Source organism: Neoarius graeffei, chromosome 21, assembly GCF_027579695.1.
Source record: "Neoarius graeffei isolate fNeoGra1 chromosome 21, fNeoGra1.pri, whole genome shotgun sequence".
Classification (NCBI taxonomy): Eukaryota; Metazoa; Chordata; class Actinopteri; order Siluriformes; family Ariidae; genus Neoarius; species Neoarius graeffei.
This window is the reverse complement of record NC_083589.1, coordinates 54,860,927-54,884,594: the sequence shown is the minus strand read 5'-3', so window position 1 is coordinate 54,884,594 and position 23,668 is coordinate 54,860,927. Positions and strand designations below refer to the sequence as shown.

General features: G+C 41.1%; 1 protein-coding gene across 4 annotated transcripts in view; it reads right to left on the bottom strand.

Moving 5' to 3' along the window:
- The window catches only part of mical3b (microtubule associated monooxygenase, calponin and LIM domain containing 3b), an 87,739-nt gene that overhangs the window by 22,159 nt on the left and 41,912 nt on the right, over window positions 1-23,668 (bottom strand). For 2 of the 4 annotated variants that reach the window (XM_060903354.1, XM_060903355.1), the window contains exons 16-21: window positions 20,279-20,389; window positions 18,268-18,454; window positions 9,042-9,139; window positions 4,465-4,742; window positions 4,104-4,303; window positions 586-663 (exon numbers count right to left, since the gene is read on the bottom strand). In XM_060903354.1, coding sequence (XP_060759337.1) covers window positions 586-663; window positions 4,104-4,303; window positions 4,465-4,742; window positions 9,042-9,139; window positions 18,268-18,454; window positions 20,279-20,389 — 952 coding nt within the window. The remainder of the gene's footprint in view (window positions 1-585; window positions 664-4,103; window positions 4,304-4,464; window positions 4,743-9,041; window positions 9,140-18,267; window positions 18,455-20,278; window positions 20,390-23,668) is intronic. The other 2 variants (XM_060903356.1, XM_060903358.1) reach the window with 2 other exon arrangements.

The window sequence follows — 23,668 nt, the reverse complement described above, 5'->3', positions numbered from 1 at the left end:
AGAAGCATCATAATGCCACAATGCAGCTAGGAAGCAGAATAGACTGAAGCGTGGATGTGAACTCAAGTAATGACAGTTACCTACTACCCAGGTTTCCATCGAAGGGTAAAATCTGAAAACTGTTTTAACCTTGAAACATCATTTGAATGGATTATAGTCATTAAAATGGCAATTTCTTTCTGGATCATTTCTGGATGTTAACAGTAGAGATGAGCCGAGACCTAGAGTAGGAAACTGGCCAGTATTAATCTGTTCTGTAGATTCTGTTTTTTGATAGAGTTCAGTTGGTAATGGAAAAGTTAAAGAAGCCAAAAAAAAGAAGACGAAGAAAAAAAAAAATCACAATTTGAGATATGCATGGAATTTTTAATAGCGTGTGCCAAAAATAATATTGCTTATATTACTAAATGGCAAAAAAACAAAAGGAACCTCTGCTGCATTATCAGGTAACTCGTACCACAAGATGCAGTGTAGGCACATGACTGACCATGCGTAGCATCACTGACTGCTGAGTGATGGGTTTTAAGCATTCAATGAAAAACAGAACTGAAATAAAAGTCCATCATGATCAGGGAGCAATGCTACCTTTAATCCCACCTGCCTCCTCTTCCTTTAGCCACACGCCTAAATGCAACTCCTTTTCCCAAGGGCAGTACTCGCCCTCTATTCATACACACAACACACACAGTTGGACTGTTGAGAAGCACACATCCACATATATACATACCGTATATCACCAAAGAACCAAGCAAAGAACACACAGTTCAAGTGTCAAAAGTCCACAAATAAACATGAAAACATCACTTTCTATGAAATATGCATAATGACTTATGAATATATTCATTTTATAATGCGTTCATAAGACATTATACACTCACTGGCCACTTTAATAGGAACTTGTTCTTCATTCTAAGATCCCTGTTCTTGGCTGCAGGAGTGGAACCCAGTGTGGTCTTCTGTCTGCTGTTACATGCTGAGATGCTTTTCTGCTCACCACGGTTGTAAAGAGTGATGAAATGAGTTGCTATAGCTTTCCTTTCTGGCAGCACGAACCAACCTGGCCATCTTCCTCTGACCTCTCTTATCAACAAGGCGTTTGTTTCCACCCACAGAACTGTCACCCGCTCACTTGATGTTTTTTGTTTTTCGCACCATTCTGTGTAAACTCTAGAGACTGTTGTTTGTGTGTGAAACCCCCAGGAGATCAGCAGTTTCTGATAAACCAGTCCATCTGGCTCAAACCAACACCCACGCCACAGTGAAAGAAAGTCACACTTTGAGATCACAGTTTTTCCCGTTCTGACGTTTGAAGAAGTGAACATTAACTGAAGCTCTTGATTTCTATCTGCATGATTTTATGCATCGTGCTGCTCTCAAGGGATCGGCTGATTAGAGAGCTGTATAAAGCAGCAGGTGGCTGTACGGGTGTTCCTAATAAAGTGGCCAGTGAGTGTACACATTGTTATAATTGCAGTCACAGCGCTGTTGAATTCTTGACTGTAATTGGTTGGAACGTGTTGATTAATTTTCTAAAATCTTGTGAAATTTTCGAGTTAACATTCATGGAAGGAATCTTCAGTGTCGGGGTTGGGATGCGCTGTTATTGGAAAATAATCAACTTCAAGGTGATAACAGTAACTCCACATCACTTCATTGTTGATTGTTCTCCTGTAATAGCATACTGCTTTATTCCTAACTTATGAAAAGGTATTTAACAGTTATTCCACGAAATCAAATCGTACATGAGCTGATAGCTGATGAGGTGCATAGCACCGTGTTGTCTATAATCCATGTACGACGAGATTGAGTGGAATAACTGTTTTATTCAATCCACGTTCACTGGATTTTGAGAAACGGAGCACTTTTACTTTTTGCAAATTCGATAAGAACTTTACACAAAACATCCGACAAAATCATTTCCGCTTAGAATGTAAACAAACCGGCGAAATGACAGGAGCAATTTGTGAAAAATGCTACAATACAGTAATAATTCTTTAAAAAATTTTTTAAAAAGAGACGTTCTCATACATGTCAACCTATACGGAATGTCCATATTTTATACGGATTTGATTCAATAAACGTAGTATACGGGCGTATAAATAAAGTTATACGGATTCCTTAAAAAAAACTTCAATATTTATTTAGAGCTATAATCAATTCCCACGATGATAAAAGAGCGCATAACATTTACAAACGTACTGTACATCACAGACAGCCAGTAAAGAGTCTTATGAAATCGCGCGTTATCTTGTGGTAGCGAGACTTCGTTCCACTTTTGATCATGCGCACACCACATTGCGAGAATCCCGCCAACCGTGAAGTCATAGATAAACATAGACGCCGCCTTCTGCGTAGAATCATACGTCATCCTCGCCGCCATATTGGATGTGGCAAAGTGGAGATTCTTTACCCGTCTCTGGTATAGCGTCTAGACAGTAGCCGAGAATAAAGATGCCTCATTCATGTGCTGCGTTTAACTGTACCAACAGGTTTACCGTCCAAACGAGATCACATGGGATTACCTTTCACAGGTGAGACTGGAAAAATACTTTTCATTGTATTTGGTCATTATAACGTAATTTTACGAACAGATTTTCCTGACTTTGTGGCTAATATGAAGTCTCGTGCATAATAGCCGCTCAGTGAAACCTGTCTCCAAACAACGAAGTATTTCCTTCGTAACTACGCTGATAACACTTTGTGTTTTTGTCAAACATTGGAGCTTTGTATTCATTCTGAAGGTTTCTTGTTATTAATATTGAATAAAAAGTAACTGGGATATATCATTGTTAATTATCATTCAAATTTTAGGTAAATTATTTTAATTTGCATCTTATACGGATTTTATAAGGGAAATACGGATTTTGGAGGTTGGTTATACAGGTTTGATTGACCAAAGGTTGACATGTATGCATTCTTACCATCAAATATTTTATTCCATATTTTGTTAATTTTTTTTTTATTTTTTGGGGTTTTGTTTTCGAGTCGAGTTTTTGTTTCATCCTCAGTTGTTTCAGCAACACACTCTGCCATTTTGTTTTTCTCTACTCACAGTATATGAGCTGATAGCCTAGTAGTAGAGGAGCCAATCAGAGAGCGCGATTGCTCATATCCAGTGAATGTGGAATATATATATATATATATATATATATATATATATATATACACACACACACACACACACACACACACTACCGTTCAAAAGTTTGGGGTCACCCAGACAATTTTGTGTTTTCCATGAAAAGTCACACTTTTATTTCCCACCATAAGTTGTAAAATGAATAGAAAATATAGTCAAGACATTTTTCTGGCCATTTTGAGCATTTAATCAACCCCACAAATGTGATGCTCCAGAAACTCAATCTGCTCAAAGGAAGGTCAGTTTTATAGCTTCTCTAAAGAGCTCAACTGTTTTCAGCTGTGCTAACATGATTGTACAAGGGTTTTCTAATCATCCATTAGCCTTCTGAGGCAATGAGCAAACACATTGTACCATTAGAACACTGGAGTGAGAGTTGCTGGAAATGGGCCTCTATACACCTATGGAGATATTGCACCAAAAACCAGACATTTGCAGCTAGAATAGTCATTTACCACATTAGCAATGTATAGAGTGGATTTCTGATTAGTTTAAAGTGATCTTCATTGAAAAGGACAGTGCTTTTCTTTCAAAAATAAGGACATTTCAAAGTGACCCCAAACTTTTGAACGGTAGTGTGTGTGTATATAAAGTTTATAGTAATACTTATGATGCATTTATAAATTGTTAACAATGCATTCTAAGTCGTGTTTATATGAGCTATCTTTCTGAAGTTATGGTATGATTTCCTGATAAATCGGGTCTTGGTTTCTTTAATGTTATGTTATAACGCATGTGTCATAATGCGTTATGAACCCGAGTTATAACGCATTATATGAACAATTCATAATACATACTGTAATAAAGATATCTATAAAGTGCAATGCATTTTCATAAATAATTAAAACAATGTGTAGAATGCCTTGGATGTGTTATTTGCAAGACGTTATACAAATCGCTTCACATTTCACATAAGAACAATTCAAGTATTAAAAATTCAACCAAAAGGTGCAAAACCTCCTACCATCACTCGACTCCCCTTCATCCTCTTCTCCTTCAGAAACGTATTCTTGTTCTTCTCCGTCCTTCTCATCCTTTCTTTTTTCTTCTTCCTTTCTTTGCTCCGTCCCACTATCTAAAACCTCTCCATCTGTTCTGTCCTGTGGCTCCACCCCCCTCCTCCAAGGCTCCTCCCCTTCTTCCTCCAGCTCTGACTCTGAACTACTGCCAAGAGCAAAAGAAGGAGAGAACATTGCAACATAACAAATCCCTGGGAAATGATGACAAGGCCATGTTTGTGGATGTGAATACATGTAAGACAACGAGAATGTGTTTCGGGAGTGTGTGTGTATGTGAGAGAGAGAGAGAGAGAGAGAGAGAGACACCTGGACTGTTCCTCACTCCCTTTCTCCTGCAGGCTCAGGCTGAGGTTGTGCTGAGCTAACGTCTCCTCGGGAACCTCCAGCAGAGTCCTGTCCTCCTCCTGCAAGCACGGCCTGTAGTTTTCCAGTGCGATGCGCTCCGGAGTTCCACACAACCGCTTAGCCAGTCCACTGCGAGTTTCTGGAGGAGTGCTGGAGGAGACACTGTCAGGGGGAGGGACCACTTCTACTGATCCAGAGGAGGAGGGCGACAGAGGAGTGGGAGGAGGAGCAGGAGGTGCCTGTACAGAGGGACAGAGTGTATGACACACACACACACACACACAAAATCCCACACACAGATTACCATAAATAGTGTGTGTGTTGTGGTATGATGCAAATGTACAGGCAGGAGAAGCAGAGTTTAGGGATTACAGCAACAGGATCTGAACGATGTTATAATGTCTAACTCTTTTAATAATTATTTTAATCTTTCCAAAAAAAGGGGGGGAAAAAGTTATGTATCCAGATATTATGTACACCAATCAGTCGTAACATTAAAACCACAGACAGGTGAAGTGAAGAACATTGATTATCTCATTACAGTAGCACTTGTTTAGGAGTGGGTTATATTAGGCAACAGTCAGTTCTTGAAATTGATGTGTTGGAAGCAGGAAAAATGGGCAAGCGTAACGAGCGACTTTGACAAGCGCCAAATTGTGATCCCTAGATGACTGGGTCTGAGCATCTCCAAAATGGTACATCTTGTGGGGTGTTCCTGGTATGTAGTGGTTAGTACCTACCAAAAGTGGTCCAAGGATCTGAAGGACAACTAAGTGAACAGGCGACAGGGTCATGGGTATCGAAGGCTCAGCTGAGAAGATCATTGGTGTCCCCCTACCCTCCCTTCAGGATATTTACAACGCACGCCTGGCCCGCAGAGCACTCAGCATTGCGGGCGACTCCACCCATCCCAACCACCACTTCTTCAGCCTCCTGCCTTCTGGGAGGAGAATGAGAAGCCTCCGGGCGAGAACCAGCAGACTGAGAGACAGCTTCATCCACCAAGCCGTCAGGATGCTGAACTCCCTCCCAGGCCAGTACCCCCTTCCCTTAATACACAAACCAAATATCACCAGCCACTTTAACGAAATTGCACTATATAAAAACTGTTCAGAACACTGTTTACACTTTATACATATCTGCCATATTTATACTTACACTGAAAATTCTGCTCATACTGCCATATTTATTTATTTATACTGATAATTACCATACTGTCAGACTGCTGTCCCTGTTTACATTGTTCATTCTGTTTATATTGTCATTTGTCACATTTAAATTTATACCGTTAATTCTGTTCACACTGCCCCATTTGCACTTTCTGGATTGCCACCGTCTTTTCTTAGATAGCTTTCGCTTGTGTGTGTAAATTACCCCCCCCCGGGTTTTTTTTTTCCTCTTCCTCTTTTTAAAGTTTATATCTTGTACCTATATTTTATATTTCATGTTTATTACTGTTTGCACCGCGGATAAGAGGGAAACGCAATTTCAATTCTCTGTACGTCCTGCATATATGGCATTATTGACAATAAAGTGAACATGAACTGGGGCACGAAGGCTAGCTCAGATGGTCCAATCCAGAAGAACAGAAGAGCTACTGTAGTACAAACTGCTGGAAAAGTTAAAGCTGACACCTTTCTATTTTCGCCAGCATTAACTAACTTGTTTAGCAGTTTGTGCTACAGTAGCTCTTCTGTTCTTCTGGATTGGACCATATGAGCTAGCCTTCGTGCACCATGCAAATCAGTGAGCCTTCGACACCCATGACCCTGTCACCTGTTCACTGGTTGTCCGTTGGATCCTTGGACCACTTTTGATAGGTACTAACCAATGTATACTGGGAACACCCCACAAGATGTCCTATTTTGGAGATGCTCAGACCCAGTGATCTTGCCATCACAATTTGGTTCTTGTCAAAGTCACTCAGATCCTTACGCTTGCCCATTTTTCCTGCTTCCAACACATCAACTTCAAGAACTGACTGTTCTCTTTCTTGCTGCCTAATATATCCCACTCCTTAACAGGTACCACTGTAATGAGATGATCAGTGTTATTCACATCACCTCTCAGGGGTTTTAATTTTATGGCTGATTGATGTACAGATTTTAAAAAAATGAAAGGAAATTGGTTTGGATGGTCAGGAACAACCTGGGAACCACCATGGCACAGCCCTGCCATGAACTGGAAAATGATGGAGCACTGTCTACAGTTCATATCGCCATGGACTAAGAGGCTGCTGTCCAAGAAATAACCCCCTGCTCCAAAATTGACACCTTCAAGCTTAGCTAAAGTTTGAAGCTGACCATACAGACAAAGAAAAAGCTTTCTGGAGGATAGCTGAGATTTTGTCAGATGAGACAAAGATTGAGTTGTTTGCCCACAATGACCACCATGGACAGAGAGACACTGTACCAGCTGGTGGTGGTGGTAGAATCATCATGCTCTGGGGCTGTTTTGCTGCCAGTGGAACTGGTTCATTGCACAAAGTGGATGGAATAATGAAGGAGGACGACCTCAGAATTCTTCAGCATAAACCATTAGAAACTCGAACATGACTTGGGACTTGGGACTTACAACAGGACAATGAACCCAAACACACATCAGAGCTGGTTGTAGAGGATAAAGCAGGCTAACATTAAGCTTAAAACAAGTCCTGACTTCAACCCTATCGAAAATATATGGACCGTGCTTATAAGTAGAGTCCATGCCAAGAAAAAAAAAATTAATTAAACTCTGCCAATTCTACCATGAAGAGTCGTGAAATATCCAACCAGAATTCTGCCAGAAGCTTGGTCATGGTAAACAAATGTTTGATCAAGGTGATATATATATATATATACACACACACTACCATTCAAAAGTTTGGGGTCACTTTGAAATGTCCTTATTTTTGAAAGAAAAGCACTGTTCTTTTCAATGAAGATCACTTTAAACTAATCAGAAATCCACTCTATACATTGCTAATGTGGTAAATGACTATTCTAGCTGCAAATGTCTGGTTTTTGGTGCAATATCTCCATAGGTGTATAGAGGCCCATTTCCAGCAACTCTCACTCCAGTGTTCTAATGGTACAATGTGTTTGCTCATTGCCTCAGAAGGCTAATGGATGATTAGAAAACCCTTGTACAATCATGTTAGCACAGCTGAAAACAGTTGAGCTCTTTAGAGAAGCTATAAAACTGACCTTCCTTTGAGCAGATTGAGTTTCTGGAGCATCACATTTGTGGGGTCGATTAAATGCTCAGAAAAATGTCTCGACTATATTTTCTATTCATTTTACAACTTATGGTGGTAAATAAAAGTGTGACTTTTCATGGAAAACACAAAATTGTCTGGGTGACCCCAAACTTTTGAATGGTAGTGTATATATATATATATATATATATATATATACACACAGTATATATATAATATTAGTGCATAATATACATTATCCATCCATTATCTCTAGCCGCTTTATCCTGTTCTACAGGGTCGCAGGCAAGCTGGAGCCTATCCCAGCTGACTACGGGCGAAAGGCGGGGTACACCCTGGACAAGTCGCCAGGTCATCACAGGGCTGACACATAGACACAGACAACCATTCACACTCACATTCACACCTACGGTCAATTTAGAGTCACCAGTTAACCTAACCTGCATGTCTTTGGACTGTGGGGGAAACCGGAGCACCCGGAGGAAACCCACGCGGGCACAGGGAGAACATGCAAACTCCGCACAGAAAGGCCCTCGCCGGCCACGGGGCTCGAACCCAGGATCTTCTTGCTATGAGGCGACAGCGCTAACCACTACACCACCGTGCCGCCCCATAATATACATTACTGTATATTATATTTGTATATATGGTGTATATAAATAAAGAAATGACCACTATTATTATAGATAGATAAGACAGACAGAAAGTCATGAAGAAATTTCTGGTAGAAGGTGAAAATCTGATTCAACTAAAAAAAAAAAAAGAGACAAAAAATAAAAATAAAACAAGGTTTATCTAGAATATGCATTTACATCGTTTTTGCTGTTGAATTTCCGCTGTCCTTTTTTTTGTACAAAATTTAGTGTGCCTATGTCCGTTAAAAGCCAGATCACCATTGCATTACACATGCTTATCTAATCCCACGTCAATCGTCATACCACCGATACCAAAAAACTAAAATAAATACACAAAAATACAAAGGAGAAGAACTTAGTGCTGGCTCAAGTTCCATTTAAGACTGGATAAAGGAATCCATGGATTATGTGCTCATTTGCTTCAACTTGATGTCAACTAAAGAATTCAGAAAAGGGAAGCCCATAAACCAGAGCTCGCCAATTCCAGTTCTTCTTATTATTATTTCATACTCTAACACACCGATTAAACCTGGTAATCAACTGGTGATTGAATCAGGTGTCTCAAGGGAATCCATCCACCCCACTGTGCTGCACTCTGACCCTCCAGGACTGCAATGCAGTTTCATGAGTATAGAACGCACACGTGTGATCATGATCTTGTGTGTCCTCCAAGACTGGCGTGAGAGATGTGCGAGAGACAGCCGTACCTGTGTAGAGTGAGGAGGAGCTGTGATCGGAGCAGGTCTCTTCCTCTGAGCCATTCCCGCCAGCCTGTATCCGTAGTGCTGCTTGCAGTAAAACTTTCCTACACGCGCACACAGAGAAATATACAGAAAGAAAATAAGATTGAGAGACAGATGAAAGGAAAGGTATTTATATTGTATTCAAAGCCTTTCCAAAACCGCCTCTTTTTTAAACCTTGGAGACATGTGACTGAGAAGAATCCATTGGCTGAACAGTCATGTGATGTTTTGAGTTCCATCTTCAAAAACGGACTCAAAGCAAGCTTTTGGCCAAAGGCTCTGTTTCTGCCAACAGTGCGAGTGTGTGTAAGTGTTCGGTAGTGTTTGGGGCCAACAATATACCCCCTGTCCTGTAAACACATCAGACCTTATGACTGCTGAATACAAACAGCAGCACGGATTGTAATGAAAAGGACGATTGTTGCCCTTGGCTACATGCAACACAGATAAAAATATCTCTAAAATAACTTTCAGATATAAGTACAATCGAGAGTATACAATTCTGCAATTGCTCAACAATCAATAGTGCTAGTCATTTCACAAACTGGTGCTTGACACTCCCCCAGGGTCCACATTAATGCGCTCGACAGCCAAGTCCAGGTGTGTTGGGAGCTGGGACGCAGCAAAAATATCGACTCTTTCAGGACCGGTTTGACAAATACTGCCTTAATGCAATACGCGGTGAGAGAATGCATAAAGAAAATGCAATGTAAATTTAGTGCGTCACTAATTTGGACAAATCCAATAATCTATATAGCTGCAAGCAGCAATTTTCGAACCTTTTTGCGTTCAACAGCAGGAAACAGCTCAATCACCCAAAATTAAAGCTGTGAGTAGCAATGAGCGGATTTCAGATTACGTCTACATTAAAGGTTGACTGCCTTTCAGATTTTTCAAAAAAAAAATTTTCCCCGACACTCAATTATTTTGTTTAGTGAACCGAAAGCTACTGAATTTGAATCACAGACTTTCAATTTTATTGTTTTTTTTTAAATAGAACAATTAATGAATTTACAGTCACATGGCCCTAAATTTTCTGTTATTTTTTCCTGCTTCACCTTGACCCAATTCAAGATACTACATCATGCATCATGTGGTGGGCTCGAAGAACAGGAGTGCTCCGAGAGCACAATATCCCCCGCTGGCAACTCGGTCATAACTCTGGTAAAATGTGACTGAATTGAACAAAATTACAATATGCATATTACCAAGATATAACAAAGAATCCTGTCAGGTTTCGTGAAATCTCATCTCATCTCATTATCTCTAGCCGCTTTATCCTGTTCTACAGGGTCGCAGGCAAGCTGGAGCCTATCCCAGCTGACTACGGGCGAAAGGCGGGGTACACCCTGGACAAGTCGCCAGGTCATCACAGGGCTGACACATAGACACAGACAACCATTCACACTCACATTCACACCTACGCTCAATTTAGAGTCACCAGTTAACCTAACCTGCATGTCTTTGGACTGTGGGGGAAACCGGAGCACCCGGAGGAAACCCACGCAGACACGGGGAGAACATGCAAACTCCGTACAGAAAGGCCCTCGCCGGCCACGGGGCTCGAACCCAGAACCTTCTTGCTGTGAGGCGACAGTGCTAACCACTACACCACCGTGCCGCCCGGTTTCGTGAAATTCCTCCAAAAATTGTGAGAGGAGTTGATTTCAGAAGGTGAACACCCTTCCTGGGACAGACAGACAGACAGACATCGCTACGACATAATACCCCTTCGGGCCTTTCAGCCAGCGGGGGATAAAAATTGTGAGTGAAGTTGATTTCAAGGCGGCACGGTGGTGTAGTGGTTAGCGCTGTCGCCTCACAGCAAGAAGGTCCTGGGTTCGAGCCCCGGGGCCGGCGAGGGCCTTTCTGTGCGGAGTTTGCATGTTCTCCGCGTGGGTTTCCTCCGGGTGCTCCGGTTTCCCCCACAGTCCAAAGACATGCAGGTTAGGGTTAACTGGTGACTCTAAATTGAGCGTAGGTGTGAATGTGAGTGTGAATGGTTGTCTGTGTCTATGTGTCAGCCCTGTGATGACCTGGCGACTTGTCCAGGGTGTACCCCGCCTTTTGCCCGTAGTCAGCTGGGATAGGCTCCAGCTTGCCTGCGACCCTGTAGAAGGATAAAGCGGCTAGAGATAATGTGATGTGAAGTTGATTTCAGAAAGCAAGCACACCTTGATGAAATTACCAAAGTACAAGTTTGTTAATAATCTAGGGCATAACTCTGGTAAAATTTACCCAAATTAAATAAAATTTCAATATGTGGTAAAATTTTCACAAACGAAATTAAATCGCAATGTGTGTATTACCATCATATACTCTACGCAACAAGGCCTTTTGCCAAGCTTCGAGAAGCTTCGGTCATATAACAAAGCCTTTTGCCAAGTTTGGTGAAATTCCTCCACAAATTGTGAGCGGAGTTGATTTCAGAAGAACGTACACCCTCATGAAATTGTCAAAGTACAAGTTATTTAATCAAGGGTCAAAACTCTGGGAAAATTTTCACAAACGAAATTAAATCGCAATATGCGTATTACCGTCATATAACAAGGCCTTTTGCCAAGCTTCAAGAGATTCGTCCAAAAATTGTGAGAGGAGTTGATGTCAGAAGGCGAGCACACCTTCATGAAATTGTCAAAGTACAAGGTTGTTAATCAAGGGCTGGAACTCTGGTAAAATGCAACTAAATTTAACAAAATTACAATATGCTTATTACTGACATATAACAAAGAATCCTGCCAAGTTTCGTGAAATTCCTCCAAAAATTGTGAGAGGAGTTGATTTCAGAAGGTGAGCGCCCTTCCCGGGACGGATGGATGGACGAACATCGCCACGACATAATCCCCCTTTGGGCTTTCCTTTCGGCCAGGAAATGAGCTGTAGGTTTTACTGAGCGTCTTCCAGAACCAGCCACAGTTCTTCTGGACACTCTGACTGTCACACTCGCTTCTTCATTTTGCACCAAAACCCAGCAGCCTTCATTATGTTTTCTTTTTTAATCTGAAAGGTGCTCTCTTATGGAATACGCTGCTGAGATACAAACTTTTTGTTTCTGTAACATTTAATTTTGTGCTGGAAAAAACGAACGTTTGGGACTCTAAAATGTTTTTGTAATGTTTTGACTCGATAATGTAGAAATCATAAAATAGAAATCTATAACAAAGTTTGGATGGAAAACAAAAAAACCCAATAGGGTGCTGAAGACTTTTGCACGGCACTGTCTATCTGTGTCAAATTTCAAATCATACAGACTCGCGTTGTGGAGAGGGGCTGTTAAATTTGGCTATTAATTATAGCGCCACCATCATGTCTGTAGGTCATTCCAACTTGAGCAAAGGCATAATAATAATAATAATAATAATAATAATAATAATGGGCGGCATGGTGGTGTAGTGGTTAGCACTGTCACCTCACAGCAAGAAGGTCCGGGTTCGAGCCCCGTGGCCGGCGAGGGCCTTTCTGTGCGGAGTTTGCATGTTCTCCCCGTGTCCGCGTGGGTTTCCTCCGGGTGCTCCGGTTTCCCCCACAGTTTCCCCCAAAGACATGCAGGTTAGGTTAACTGGTGACTCTAAATTGAGCGTGGGTGTGAATGTGAGTGTGAATGGTTGTCTGTGTCTATGTGTCAGCCCTGTGATGACCTGGTGACTTGTCCAGGGTGTACCCCGCCTTTCGCCCGTAGTCAGCTGGGATAGGCTCCAGCTTGCCCGCGACCCTATAGAACAGGATAAACAGCTACAGATAATGGATGGACAGATGGATAATAATAATAATAATAATAATAATATTTATCAAGGAAACTTTTTCATGATACATGCTTTTCAAAAAGGACCTCATAAATTAAAACTACTAATAATACAAATAGTGTTTAGAGCTATAAATACATTAAAAAGCTAATAATTATGAATATCTAGTACGTAAAAACAATGTTAAGTTATGCTGAAAAATACGAACATTCCCCGATTCTCTAATTTCCTGGTTAAGTGTATTGTAATCTTTGACTGCATGAAATTCATTCTTTTGCTTTCCCCAGTTCCTGAGTTTTGGGGAGCCTGAGTTTATGCTTATTTCTTGTGTTATAGCTCTGTCAATCTTGATCTCGGCATAAGATGACAGACATTATGAACGAGTGTCTGACATCATGGAAAGGATCCCTTTTGTAAACATCAGAAAACATTCCTCCTGTGATAATCGACTGCAGGCACTAAGGCCGAATCCCATTTCACCCCTTGGACCAACCCCTTAGCCCTTCCCCTCCATTTTGCGCGTTCACGTGAAGGGGTAGGGGTATCCCAATCCCAGTTAACGCGGAGGGGTAGGGGAAGGCGTAGGGCTTCTGTACCCCTCCAAACGGAGATTTTCCTGGAGCAGACTCCGAACGAAGGGGTTTGAGTGATTTCCCACAATGCCATGCGGATTTCAGAAAGATGGCGGTTCCCGTGGCGAAAGATTGTCATAAATGTATTTTCTCCATTATTTACGTGTTTTAAGTTGTTATCCAGAGGAAACACGCCGCTTGATTCGCTTTCGAGCTGAGAATGAGCAGCGATTTCTGAAATCCAAGCTGCTGCTAAAAAGCTTTGGGAGTGAGTATTGTTTTCGGTTGCTTTACTGCGTACGTTTTATTCTGTTATTCTCGCTTTTATTGTTTACATGAGTGTTCTGACACCTCATTCTGTCGGATGTGGTGCACGAAGCGCCAAAGATATCCCATTCAGTGGTGTTAGTTAACAAATCACACCCTGCCAGCAGAGATTTCTGGCTCTGACTGTAGCGGCTGGTCGCAGCCAATGACGCGTCGCGTTTTGCTAACGTAAACGCTGACGGAGGTACGCGATGACGTATGCGATCGTTGAAGGGCTATCCCAATACGTAAGGGTTGAATTTCAAGCCCTATCCCTTGTAGCTCAGTTTCAAGGGGAAGGGCCAAGGGGAAGGCGGAGGGGAAGGCGGAGGGGAAGGCGGAGGGGTAGGGGTAGAAATTAGAATTGGGATTGGGCCTTAATAGGGTGCTGCATCAGAGACGAGAAAAAGAGAAAAGTAAACCAGTGAGTGGAAAAACGGTCATTTCTACACTTTCTTTACAGTAAACACACACACAGGTGTATCTCTGCACGGAGTCTTTCCATGTTGTCAGACACTTACACGAACATTATGAGCCTGTCAGTGGTGAAAACAAGTGGTTTATAATGGTGTGGATGATTGCCCCATAGGATTACACTGTATGGCTGTTTTGCGGTTACTGGTTTTAAGGCCCGGTCTCACAACTATAACTGATAACGATAATGACAACGATAAATACATCAGTCCCCTGCAGTTTATATGGTTGGTGCTCACACCAGACTGTAGCCCAAGGTTTAACCGTATCACTGAGATTGCTTCTGGAGTCATTTTTCCAGACCTGGACCTGATCCGATAAAACATCTGACCAATCCGGTAATTGTTTACACGTGACGTTGTCTGAGCACGTGCTACTTTCCCCAGACATCTTTTTTTTTTTTTTTTACATCCTTGTTGCAGCATGAAGTCACGGAATACGGATTCACGGAAAATAAAAAATATTATACAAAGCACGACTCTTTTATTCACGGATGTGTGATTTTCCATGAAATATCAATAGTAAATTATTAATAAAGTAAACAGGTAAGATATTTTAATTATGAACTTCGGCAGTCCAAACACTTAATTGTTTTAGACTTCTTAATGTTTCATCCGTATGAAATCCGTAACCAATCTGTAATATACTGAAACGTCCGTGACCAATCCGTAAATTATTAGCATCCGTATTAAAATCCATAACCACTCTGTATTTTGTATCCTTTTTTATTATATTTCTATAATCTGTGACCTATTCTATATATTATATCAACCAGCCAGGGGCGATTTCTCAGAGACAACAAGGGAAGCCGAGCTTCCCCTAAAATTCTCTCCCCAAACTGCGGCATCTATGACGTTGAATTCTCATTAAAACAATAACTTGCATAACATAATATATGCCCAAGATTGTATTTACATTCATAACTATCCTGTAACTTATTTGAGTGATGTCTGACGAACTTGCAGTTCGCTACGAGAATCACCTTTGCTGCCAGGCTACCAGCGTTGCCAGATACTGCTGACGTTTTCCAGCCAAAATATGTTCAAAACCCCCCAAAATGCACTTAAAACCGCCCAATCTGGCAACACTGGCTGTAACCTTTCTTATTTCAATGGGCTCTATGGCTGGCAGCCGAGTATCCGTTGCAGTCTATGAGAGGGCTCTGAACAGCCAATTTCGGCTAGTTGTTATCGGTTAAAATCGACAAAATCGTCACTTCCAGGGAAGCCGGGCTTCTCTGGGACTAAACGAGACAGTGGGAGGGACAAGAAGCCGGGCTGATGAAGGATTATTGGAGGTAGTGTTTGAAAGACATGAGGAGGGCGGGCTCTGTACTTCGGCGTCGGTGAGGAACACGGAAGTATGATCAGTCAGTCCCCAGCGGATGTCGAGAAAGTGTAGTCGTGTGCCAAAGTGCTGTCCGACTTTCTTTTCATATAAACGTTTCTTCTCATTGATGTCTCTGTACATTACTCTGTAAATAAATGTAAATATTACTCGTTGTGCTCCGTTAACTTTCATCCATTCTATCAGTTTGATCATTCGCGAATTCACTCGTTTATTTCATTTGTAGTTCAATCTGGTTGTAGGCTAGCTTGAGCCTTATTGGGATCTGCAGTGCTAGCTGCTAACAGAAATTGGTGAAGTCTCTGGAAAGCACAACCAGCTGGTATGACAGGGTCACAGACCATTTTCTGGAAAAGGAGCGGAGGGCAGAATTTGTGTATAAATAGTGTTCATGTTCATGAATCTGAAGTGTGTATTGTTCAGTAATGTTAAGAGAATGGTGGGCTCTGTGTTATAGGTTATACCTGGGTATAATCTTCAAGGTTCTGTGTGTTGCATAGCCTACCTGGTTATGAATTTCCAGACTGTGTTGCAGAAGATGTTCAAGGATGTGTTGCACAGCTGGGTATTGTGTTAAAGACTCTGTGTTGCATATCAGGGTATGATGTTCAAGGCTCTTCGTTGAATAGCCAATGATTTTTGGATGTTTGATATTTTTGATTAAGGATATGAGGCACTAGCCTGGCAAGCCAGACTATAACATGAAATGTACAAGCAAAAATACTTTCTGCCACTAGGTGGGGTTGTCTAGTTCACTATGCTAATGGGGCACACCTTTCTATGCTTTGATATCCGGCCTACAGGTTTTACGATGAATGCGTAAAATGGGCTTCCCCTGTTTTAAAAACCAGCAGCCGCCACTGCAACCAGCAGAGTGTGTACATGGGTTGTTTTGAAGTCCAAGCTGTACAGTACAACCTGGAATAATGTGCTAATACTTGGAAAAAACTTCCATGACTATTCCTAAGTTGCATGCGTTCATTTCCCTGAGTGTCAGGAACAAGTGATATTATAGTCGGGATTATAGTTGTGGTGTTTCTGCTCCAGACTGGAACTAAATTCCGGCAGAGAGATAGTCAGAGTTGTAGTTATCGATGTTGTGGGACCGGGCCCTTAGAGTTCTAACTCAATACTGGACTGATTTTGACCATTTCTGTCTCGAGTAAAATTTGAAAATGGGGCCCAGGTTAAAAAATCCTGAAGTTTCCCTTGAACCCTTATACTACTAACTGAAACTTATCAACAGAATTGGAGTCATTATGTCAGTAAGTACTTTATCCCAGTGCCCAGCCCTAGGATTGGAACCCAATCCATCACAGAGCACCACACACACATACACACATTCACACCTAATGGAAATTTAGGCTAGCCGATCCACATACTGGAGAAGGATGTAACTCATTAAAATGTTCTAAAGGTTCCTCACTGTAAAAAAGAATAATTGAGAATACTTGAAATTTCAAGGCAACAGTCTGCATTAAGAATTTTATGTTTTGCCAACGATGTATGCCCATGATAATCCAAACTATGATAACACTGTTATCTTTATTAAGAATTCTTAATTAAGTCAATTTTCAATTCCTCATTCTGCCAACATAGATTTCTCTTTTTGCTGAACAGTGGCATTCACAGTAGTACAAAAAGGCAATTGAGGTTCTCACAATTTTTTGGGGGGGCTTTTTTTTACCTTTATTTGGATAGGACAGTGTAGAGACAGGAAATGAGCGGGAGAGAGAGACGGAGAGAGATCGGGAAATGACCTCAGGTCGGAATCGAACCCGGGTCCCCGGACTTATGGTATGGCGCCTTATCCACCTGAGCCACAACAACATGATCTTCAACCGGAGAGAGAACCACATTGCCCAGCCCTTGCATTTGGGAGAGGAAACCCCGTGTCCTGGTCATTAAGAGCATGTGCTGAATAAACACCTGTGACAATTATGTATTTTCAATTCAGATTATTCACTATTGTATATTTACACATCATTGAGGTGCACCCTATCAGTTTGATGTGGATTTTTCTTGATGTGGATAATTCTAAAAAATAGAATTATGCTTTGTTCAAGTAATTCCATATTCACAATTGAATGGACAAGAAAATATGAATAATTATTAACGAACAGAAAAATCCACATCAAACTGATAGGGTGCACCTCAATGATGTGTAAATATGCAATAGTGAATAATCTGAATTGAAAATACATAATTGCCACAGGTGTTTATTCAGCGCATGCTCTTAATGACCAAGACACGGGGTTTCCTCTCCCAAATGCAAGGGCTGGGCAATGTGGTTCTCTCTCCGGTTGAAGATCATGTTGTTGTGGCTCAGGTGGATAAGGCGCCATACCATAAGTCCGGGGACCCGGGTTCGATTCCGACCTGAGGTCATTTCCCGATCTCTCTCCGTCTCTCTCTCCCGCTCATTTCCTGTCTCTACACTGTCCTATCCAAATAAAGGTAAAAAAAAGCCCCCCCAAAAAATTGTGAGAACCTCAATTGCCTTTTTGTACTACTGTGAATGCCACTGTTCAGCAAAAAGAGAAATCTATGTTGGCAGAATGAGGAATTGAAAATTGACTTAATTAAGAATTCTTAATAAAGATAACAGTGTTATCATAGTTTGGATTATCATGGGCATACATCGTTGGCAAAACATAAAATTCTTAATGCAGACTGTTGCCTTGAAATTTCAAGTATTCTCGACTATTCTTTTTTTACAGTGCTCTATGTTCTTGCTGTATCACACACCTTGGAGCTCATCATAGGCGTAGTTGGAGAGGTGTAGCGTCGAGTTGCAGTGGGCACACTGGAAGCAGCTCCTGTGGAAGAACTTGCCCTCAGCACTCAGTCTCTCCATCACATAGACGCGCCGGGAGCAGAAATAACACACATCGCTGCCGCCGATGTTCACTGGGAACTCTCTCCGCTGAGAACCCTGCACGCCAGGGAGCACAGAGCATTCGGACAGACTGTAAGAATTCATCATAAACAATTTTACACTGTTTTTACACAGCTTTTAAGTGACAAACAGTGGTTGGAACGTGCACACGCTTGTTGTTTATTTCCCTGTTTGTGTTAAAGATGAAAGATCGATTAGGAACATGATGAGGTGCAGAGGCAGTTTAAAAAAAAAGATATAAAGTTTTGGCAAAGACTCACAAAGGCAGAGCAGGGATAGAAACATGGACTTCTGATTCAGTAATGAAGAAATAGTTATGATTAGTCTCTTTCTTCACCTTGTTTATTCCGGTTTAGTGCAAATGTTTACACCCCCTTGGTTTCCAGGTTAAAAAGACGTAATAATCCATACCTCTGTTTGACAGCATCTTGACACGACAGGATTTTATTGTTTAAATTTTTGTGATAATGAGCCTAATGACTTAAAGCTAGACGGCCTTTCAGATTTTTCAAGTGTAGGTCATAAAAAGAATTTTCCCCGACACCCGATTATTTTTGTTTAGTGGACCGAAAGCTACTGAATTTGAATCACAGACTTCCAATTTTATTAGTTTTTTTTTTAAATAGAACAAGTAATGAATTTAGAGCCATGTGGCCCTAAATTCTCCACCATTTTTTCCTGCTTCACCATGACGCAATACAATATACTGCATCATGCATCATCACGTGGTGGGCTTTCCCTGTTCGCGCAAGGCATTGTGGGATACAAATTTGAAACAGGAGAGAAAAATGGAGGATGCGAATGAAATGTGAAAGACCGACTACAGTAACGGAAAGCGAGAAGAAAAGACGTTATGTTATATACGAATGAAAGGAAATGCAGGAAATATCAAACTAATAAATATCGGCGCTCCGCGAGCACCTCGGTGTGATCAGCTGTTCGTTTAGCGACAGAATGATGGAACCGTCAGTGCACGCTCAAAGGTAAACCTGTGCATGCGCGCACACACGGACTTCCTCTGTCTGCTTGACTGCGCGAAGCGAGCGATTTCATGCACATTATTGGCTTTTAATCCTCTCAATTTAAGTAACTTCCCAGCTACAGAATGGCCTGATATTTTGAGATATTACAGAAATAGACATATATCACAATGACCAAATTTCAGAGGGAACTAAATTTCACTGCTTTTATGAGCCCGAAAGGGCATCTAGCTTTAAAGTTGGCATATGTCTATAATAAAAATGGAAGACACGCACATGCAAAATGAATACATTTAAATGAATTGATAAAGAAACTCATTTGCGCAAAGGTTTTGGGGAAGAAAGTTACTCAAACACAGTTCCATAAAACAAAATAAAACCATTAAGGGCTGAGGATCAAAGTGTGTATACGTAAATAGGTATTATTATTATTATTATTTTACATTTGAGCCCTGTGATGACCTGGCGACTTGTCCAGGGTGTACCCTGCCTTTCGCCCGTAGTCAGCTGGGATAGGCTCCAGCTTGCCTGCGACCCTGTAGAACAGGATAAAGCAGCTAGAGATAATGAGATGAGATAAGATGAGATTTTACATTTGGTGATAATAAAGATATCCACACTACACGTCCTTCAAAGGAAGGGTGTGCAAACTTTTGCACTGAATTGCATACTAACACACACACACACACACAAATATAATAGAATAATTAGTCACAAAACACCACACACACACACACACACACACACACACACTCAAGGAGAGACAATCTGGTGATCAATCAGGTAACGTGTTGGTTTCTGGTTCAGACACGTGTTAGATTAGACACATTAGATACACATTAGACACATTGTGAAGCCAGCTCTATAGATAAGAGCTTACCAGCTCCTTTTTGTCAAGAAGGGGTTTGGGTTCATGTTGCTGACTCTGCAGCTGACTGGCTATCTGCTCAGCCAATGAGCTCACTCCCCCTGTGTACATCTTAATGTACGTCTACCGGTGACACACACAGAGGAAAGATTGAGAACATGGTTAATGGATTCCCATAATCAATTACTCTGTATTCATATAAAGAAGTAAAAAGGATGTACAGTTGAAAGGAATCATTGTTGTTTACAGAGAGAGAGAGAGATGTGCATTATTTGCGTCTGTAGCATGTCAGTGTGTCATTATTATGAAAAATAATACCTATATTTCCCTGTACTGAGGAACTCAGTGACTTGAAACTCACTAATAAGGGAAGTCTAAGTAAATCCAAGCAAACTGAAATCCTTGAAAAAATTCATTAAAAAAATTGCTCTTAGATGAAATTTTAATTACTAGTGAGGCAAAATGAAGGTTAATGACTAATCGTATTTATTCTCTCCACAGTCACTGGATATGAGCAATCGCACGCTCTGATTGGCTACTCTACTACTAAGATATCAACTCACATACCATGAGTAGAGAAAAACAAAATGGCGAAGCGTGTCGCTGAACCAACCACGGACGAAATACAAACTCTACTCGAAAACAAAACCCCAAAAATACAAAAAAAAGCAACAAAATATGGAATGAAAGTATTTGATGGTAAGAACGTCTCTTTTTTTATTTTCAAGAATTATTATTATTATTATTATTATTATAGCATTTTTCACAAATTGCTCCTGTCATTTCGTCGGTTTGTTACCTCTGCCAAGGAGGTTATGTTTTCGGTAGTGTTGGTTTGTTTGTTGGTTTGTCTGTTAGCAACATTACGGAAAAGCTTATGAACGGATTGCTCTGAAATTTTTTCCAGAGGTGTGACTCGGCACAAGTAACAAATCCATTAGTTTTTATTTATCAAATTTGCAAAAAATAAAAATGCTCCGTTTCTCAAAATCCAGTGACTGTGGATAGAATAAGAATTATTCCACTCAATCTTTTCATACATGGATTATAGCCCACTCAGTGCTACGCGCCTCGTTGGCTATCAGCTCATGTATGACTCGATTGCGTGGAATAATTTTGTGTGTGTGTGTGTGTGTGTGTGTACACACTAATTAATATATATATATATATATATATATATATATATTATACACACACACACGAGGGTAAGTCAAAAAGTTCTAAGACAGATGTTATAATTTCAAAAGGTGTGAAAGACACCTCCCAGAATTCTACAAAGAAGGAGAAACCTTTATTCGTCACATGCACACTTCAAGCACAGTGAAATTCATCCTCTCCATTTAACCCATCTGAAGCAGTGAATACACGCGCACACACCCAGAGCAGTGGGCAGCCACACCAGAGCGCCCAGGGAGCAGTCAGGGGGTTCAGTACCTTGCTTAAGAGCACCTCAGCCCAAGGCCGCCCCACGTCAACCTAACTGCATGTCTTTGGGGGAAACCGGAGCACCCGGAGGAAACCCACGCAGACACGGGGAGAACATGCAAACTCCACACAGAAAGGCCCTCGCCAGCCGATGGGTTCGAACCCGGAACCTTCTTGCTGTGAGGTGACCGTGCTAACCACTACACCACCGTGCCACCCTAAAGAAGGAATTCTCCAATGGAAATATCACTTGCAGAAGTGTTTAGATTTAAATGGAGGATATGTAGAGAAATAGCTTTGTTATTTTCATAAATAAAGATTCTTTTTCAATTTGTCTTAGAACTTTTTGACTTATACACACACACACACACACACACAATATATGTGTGTGCGTGTCCCCTCATTACCTCCGCCAACTTTGTTGGAGAAGGTTATTTTTTCGTCTATGTTGCTTTGTTTATTTGTCTGATCCCATCATAGCTCAAAAAGTAGTGAATGGATTTTGATGAAATTTTGAGGAACGATGAGCCACAGGCCAAGGAACTATACAGTGGTGCTTGAAAGTTTGTGAACCCTTTAGAATTTTCTATATTTCTGAATAAATATGACCGGAAACATCATCAGATTTTCACACAAGTCCTAAAAGTAGATAAAGAGAACCCAGTTAAACAAATGAGACAAAAATATTATACTTGGTCATTTATTTATTGAGGAAAATGATCCAATATTACATATCTGTGAGTGGCAAAAGTATATGAACCTTTGCTTTCAGTATCTGGTGTGACCCCCTTGTGCAGCAATAACTGCAACTAAATGTTTCTGGTAACTGTTGATCAGTCCTGCACAACGGCTTGGAGGAATTTTAGCCCGTTCCTCCGTACAGAACAGCTTCAACTCTGGGATGTTGGTGGGTTTCCTCACATGAACTGCTCGCTTCAGGTCCTTCCACAACATTTCGATTGGATTAAGGTCAGGACTTTGACTTTGCTATTCCAAAACATTAACTTTATTCTTCTTTAACCATTCTTTGGTAGAACGACTTGTGTGCTTAGGGTCGTTGTCTTGCTGCATGACCCACCTTCTCTTGAGATTCAGTTCCTGGATAGATGTCCTGACATTTTCCTTTAGAATTCACTGGTATAATTCAGAATTCATTGTTCCATTAATGATGGCAAGCTGTCCTGGCCCAGATGCAGCAAAACAGGCCCAAACCATGATACTACCACCACCATGTTTCACAGATGGGATAAGGTTCTTATGCTGCAATGCAGTGTTTTCCTTTCTCCAAACATAACGCTTCTCATTTAAACCAAAAAGTTCTATTTTGGTTTCATCCATCCACAAAACATTTTTCCAGTAGCCTTCTGGCTTGTCCACATGATCTTTAGCAAACTGCAGATGAGCAGCAATGTTCTTTTTGGAGAGCAGTGGCTTTCTCCTTGCAACCCTGCCATGCACACCATTGTTGTTCAGTGTTCTCCTGATGGTGGACTCATGAACATTAACATTAGCCAATGTGAGAGAAGCCTTCAGTTGCTTAGAAGTTACCCTGGGGTCCTTTGCGACCTCATCAACTATTACACGCCTTGCTCTTGGAGTGATCTTTGTTGGTCGACCACTCCTGGGGAGGGTAACAATGGTCTTGAATTTCCTCCATTTGTACACAGTCTGTCTGACTGTGGATTGGTGGAGTCCAAACTCTTTAGAGATGGTTTTGTAACCTTTTCCAGCCTGATGAGCATCAACAACGCTTTTTCTGAGGTCCTCAGAAATCTCCTTTGTTCGTGCCATGATACACTTCCACAAACGTGTTGTGAAGATCAGACTTTGATAGATCCCTGTTCTTTAAATAAAACAGGGTGCCCACTCACACCTGATTGTCATCCCATTGATAGAGTCAGGTGTTTTCAAATTTCACCTTCAAATTAACTGCTAATCCTCGAAGTTCACATACTTTTGCCACTCACAGATATGTAA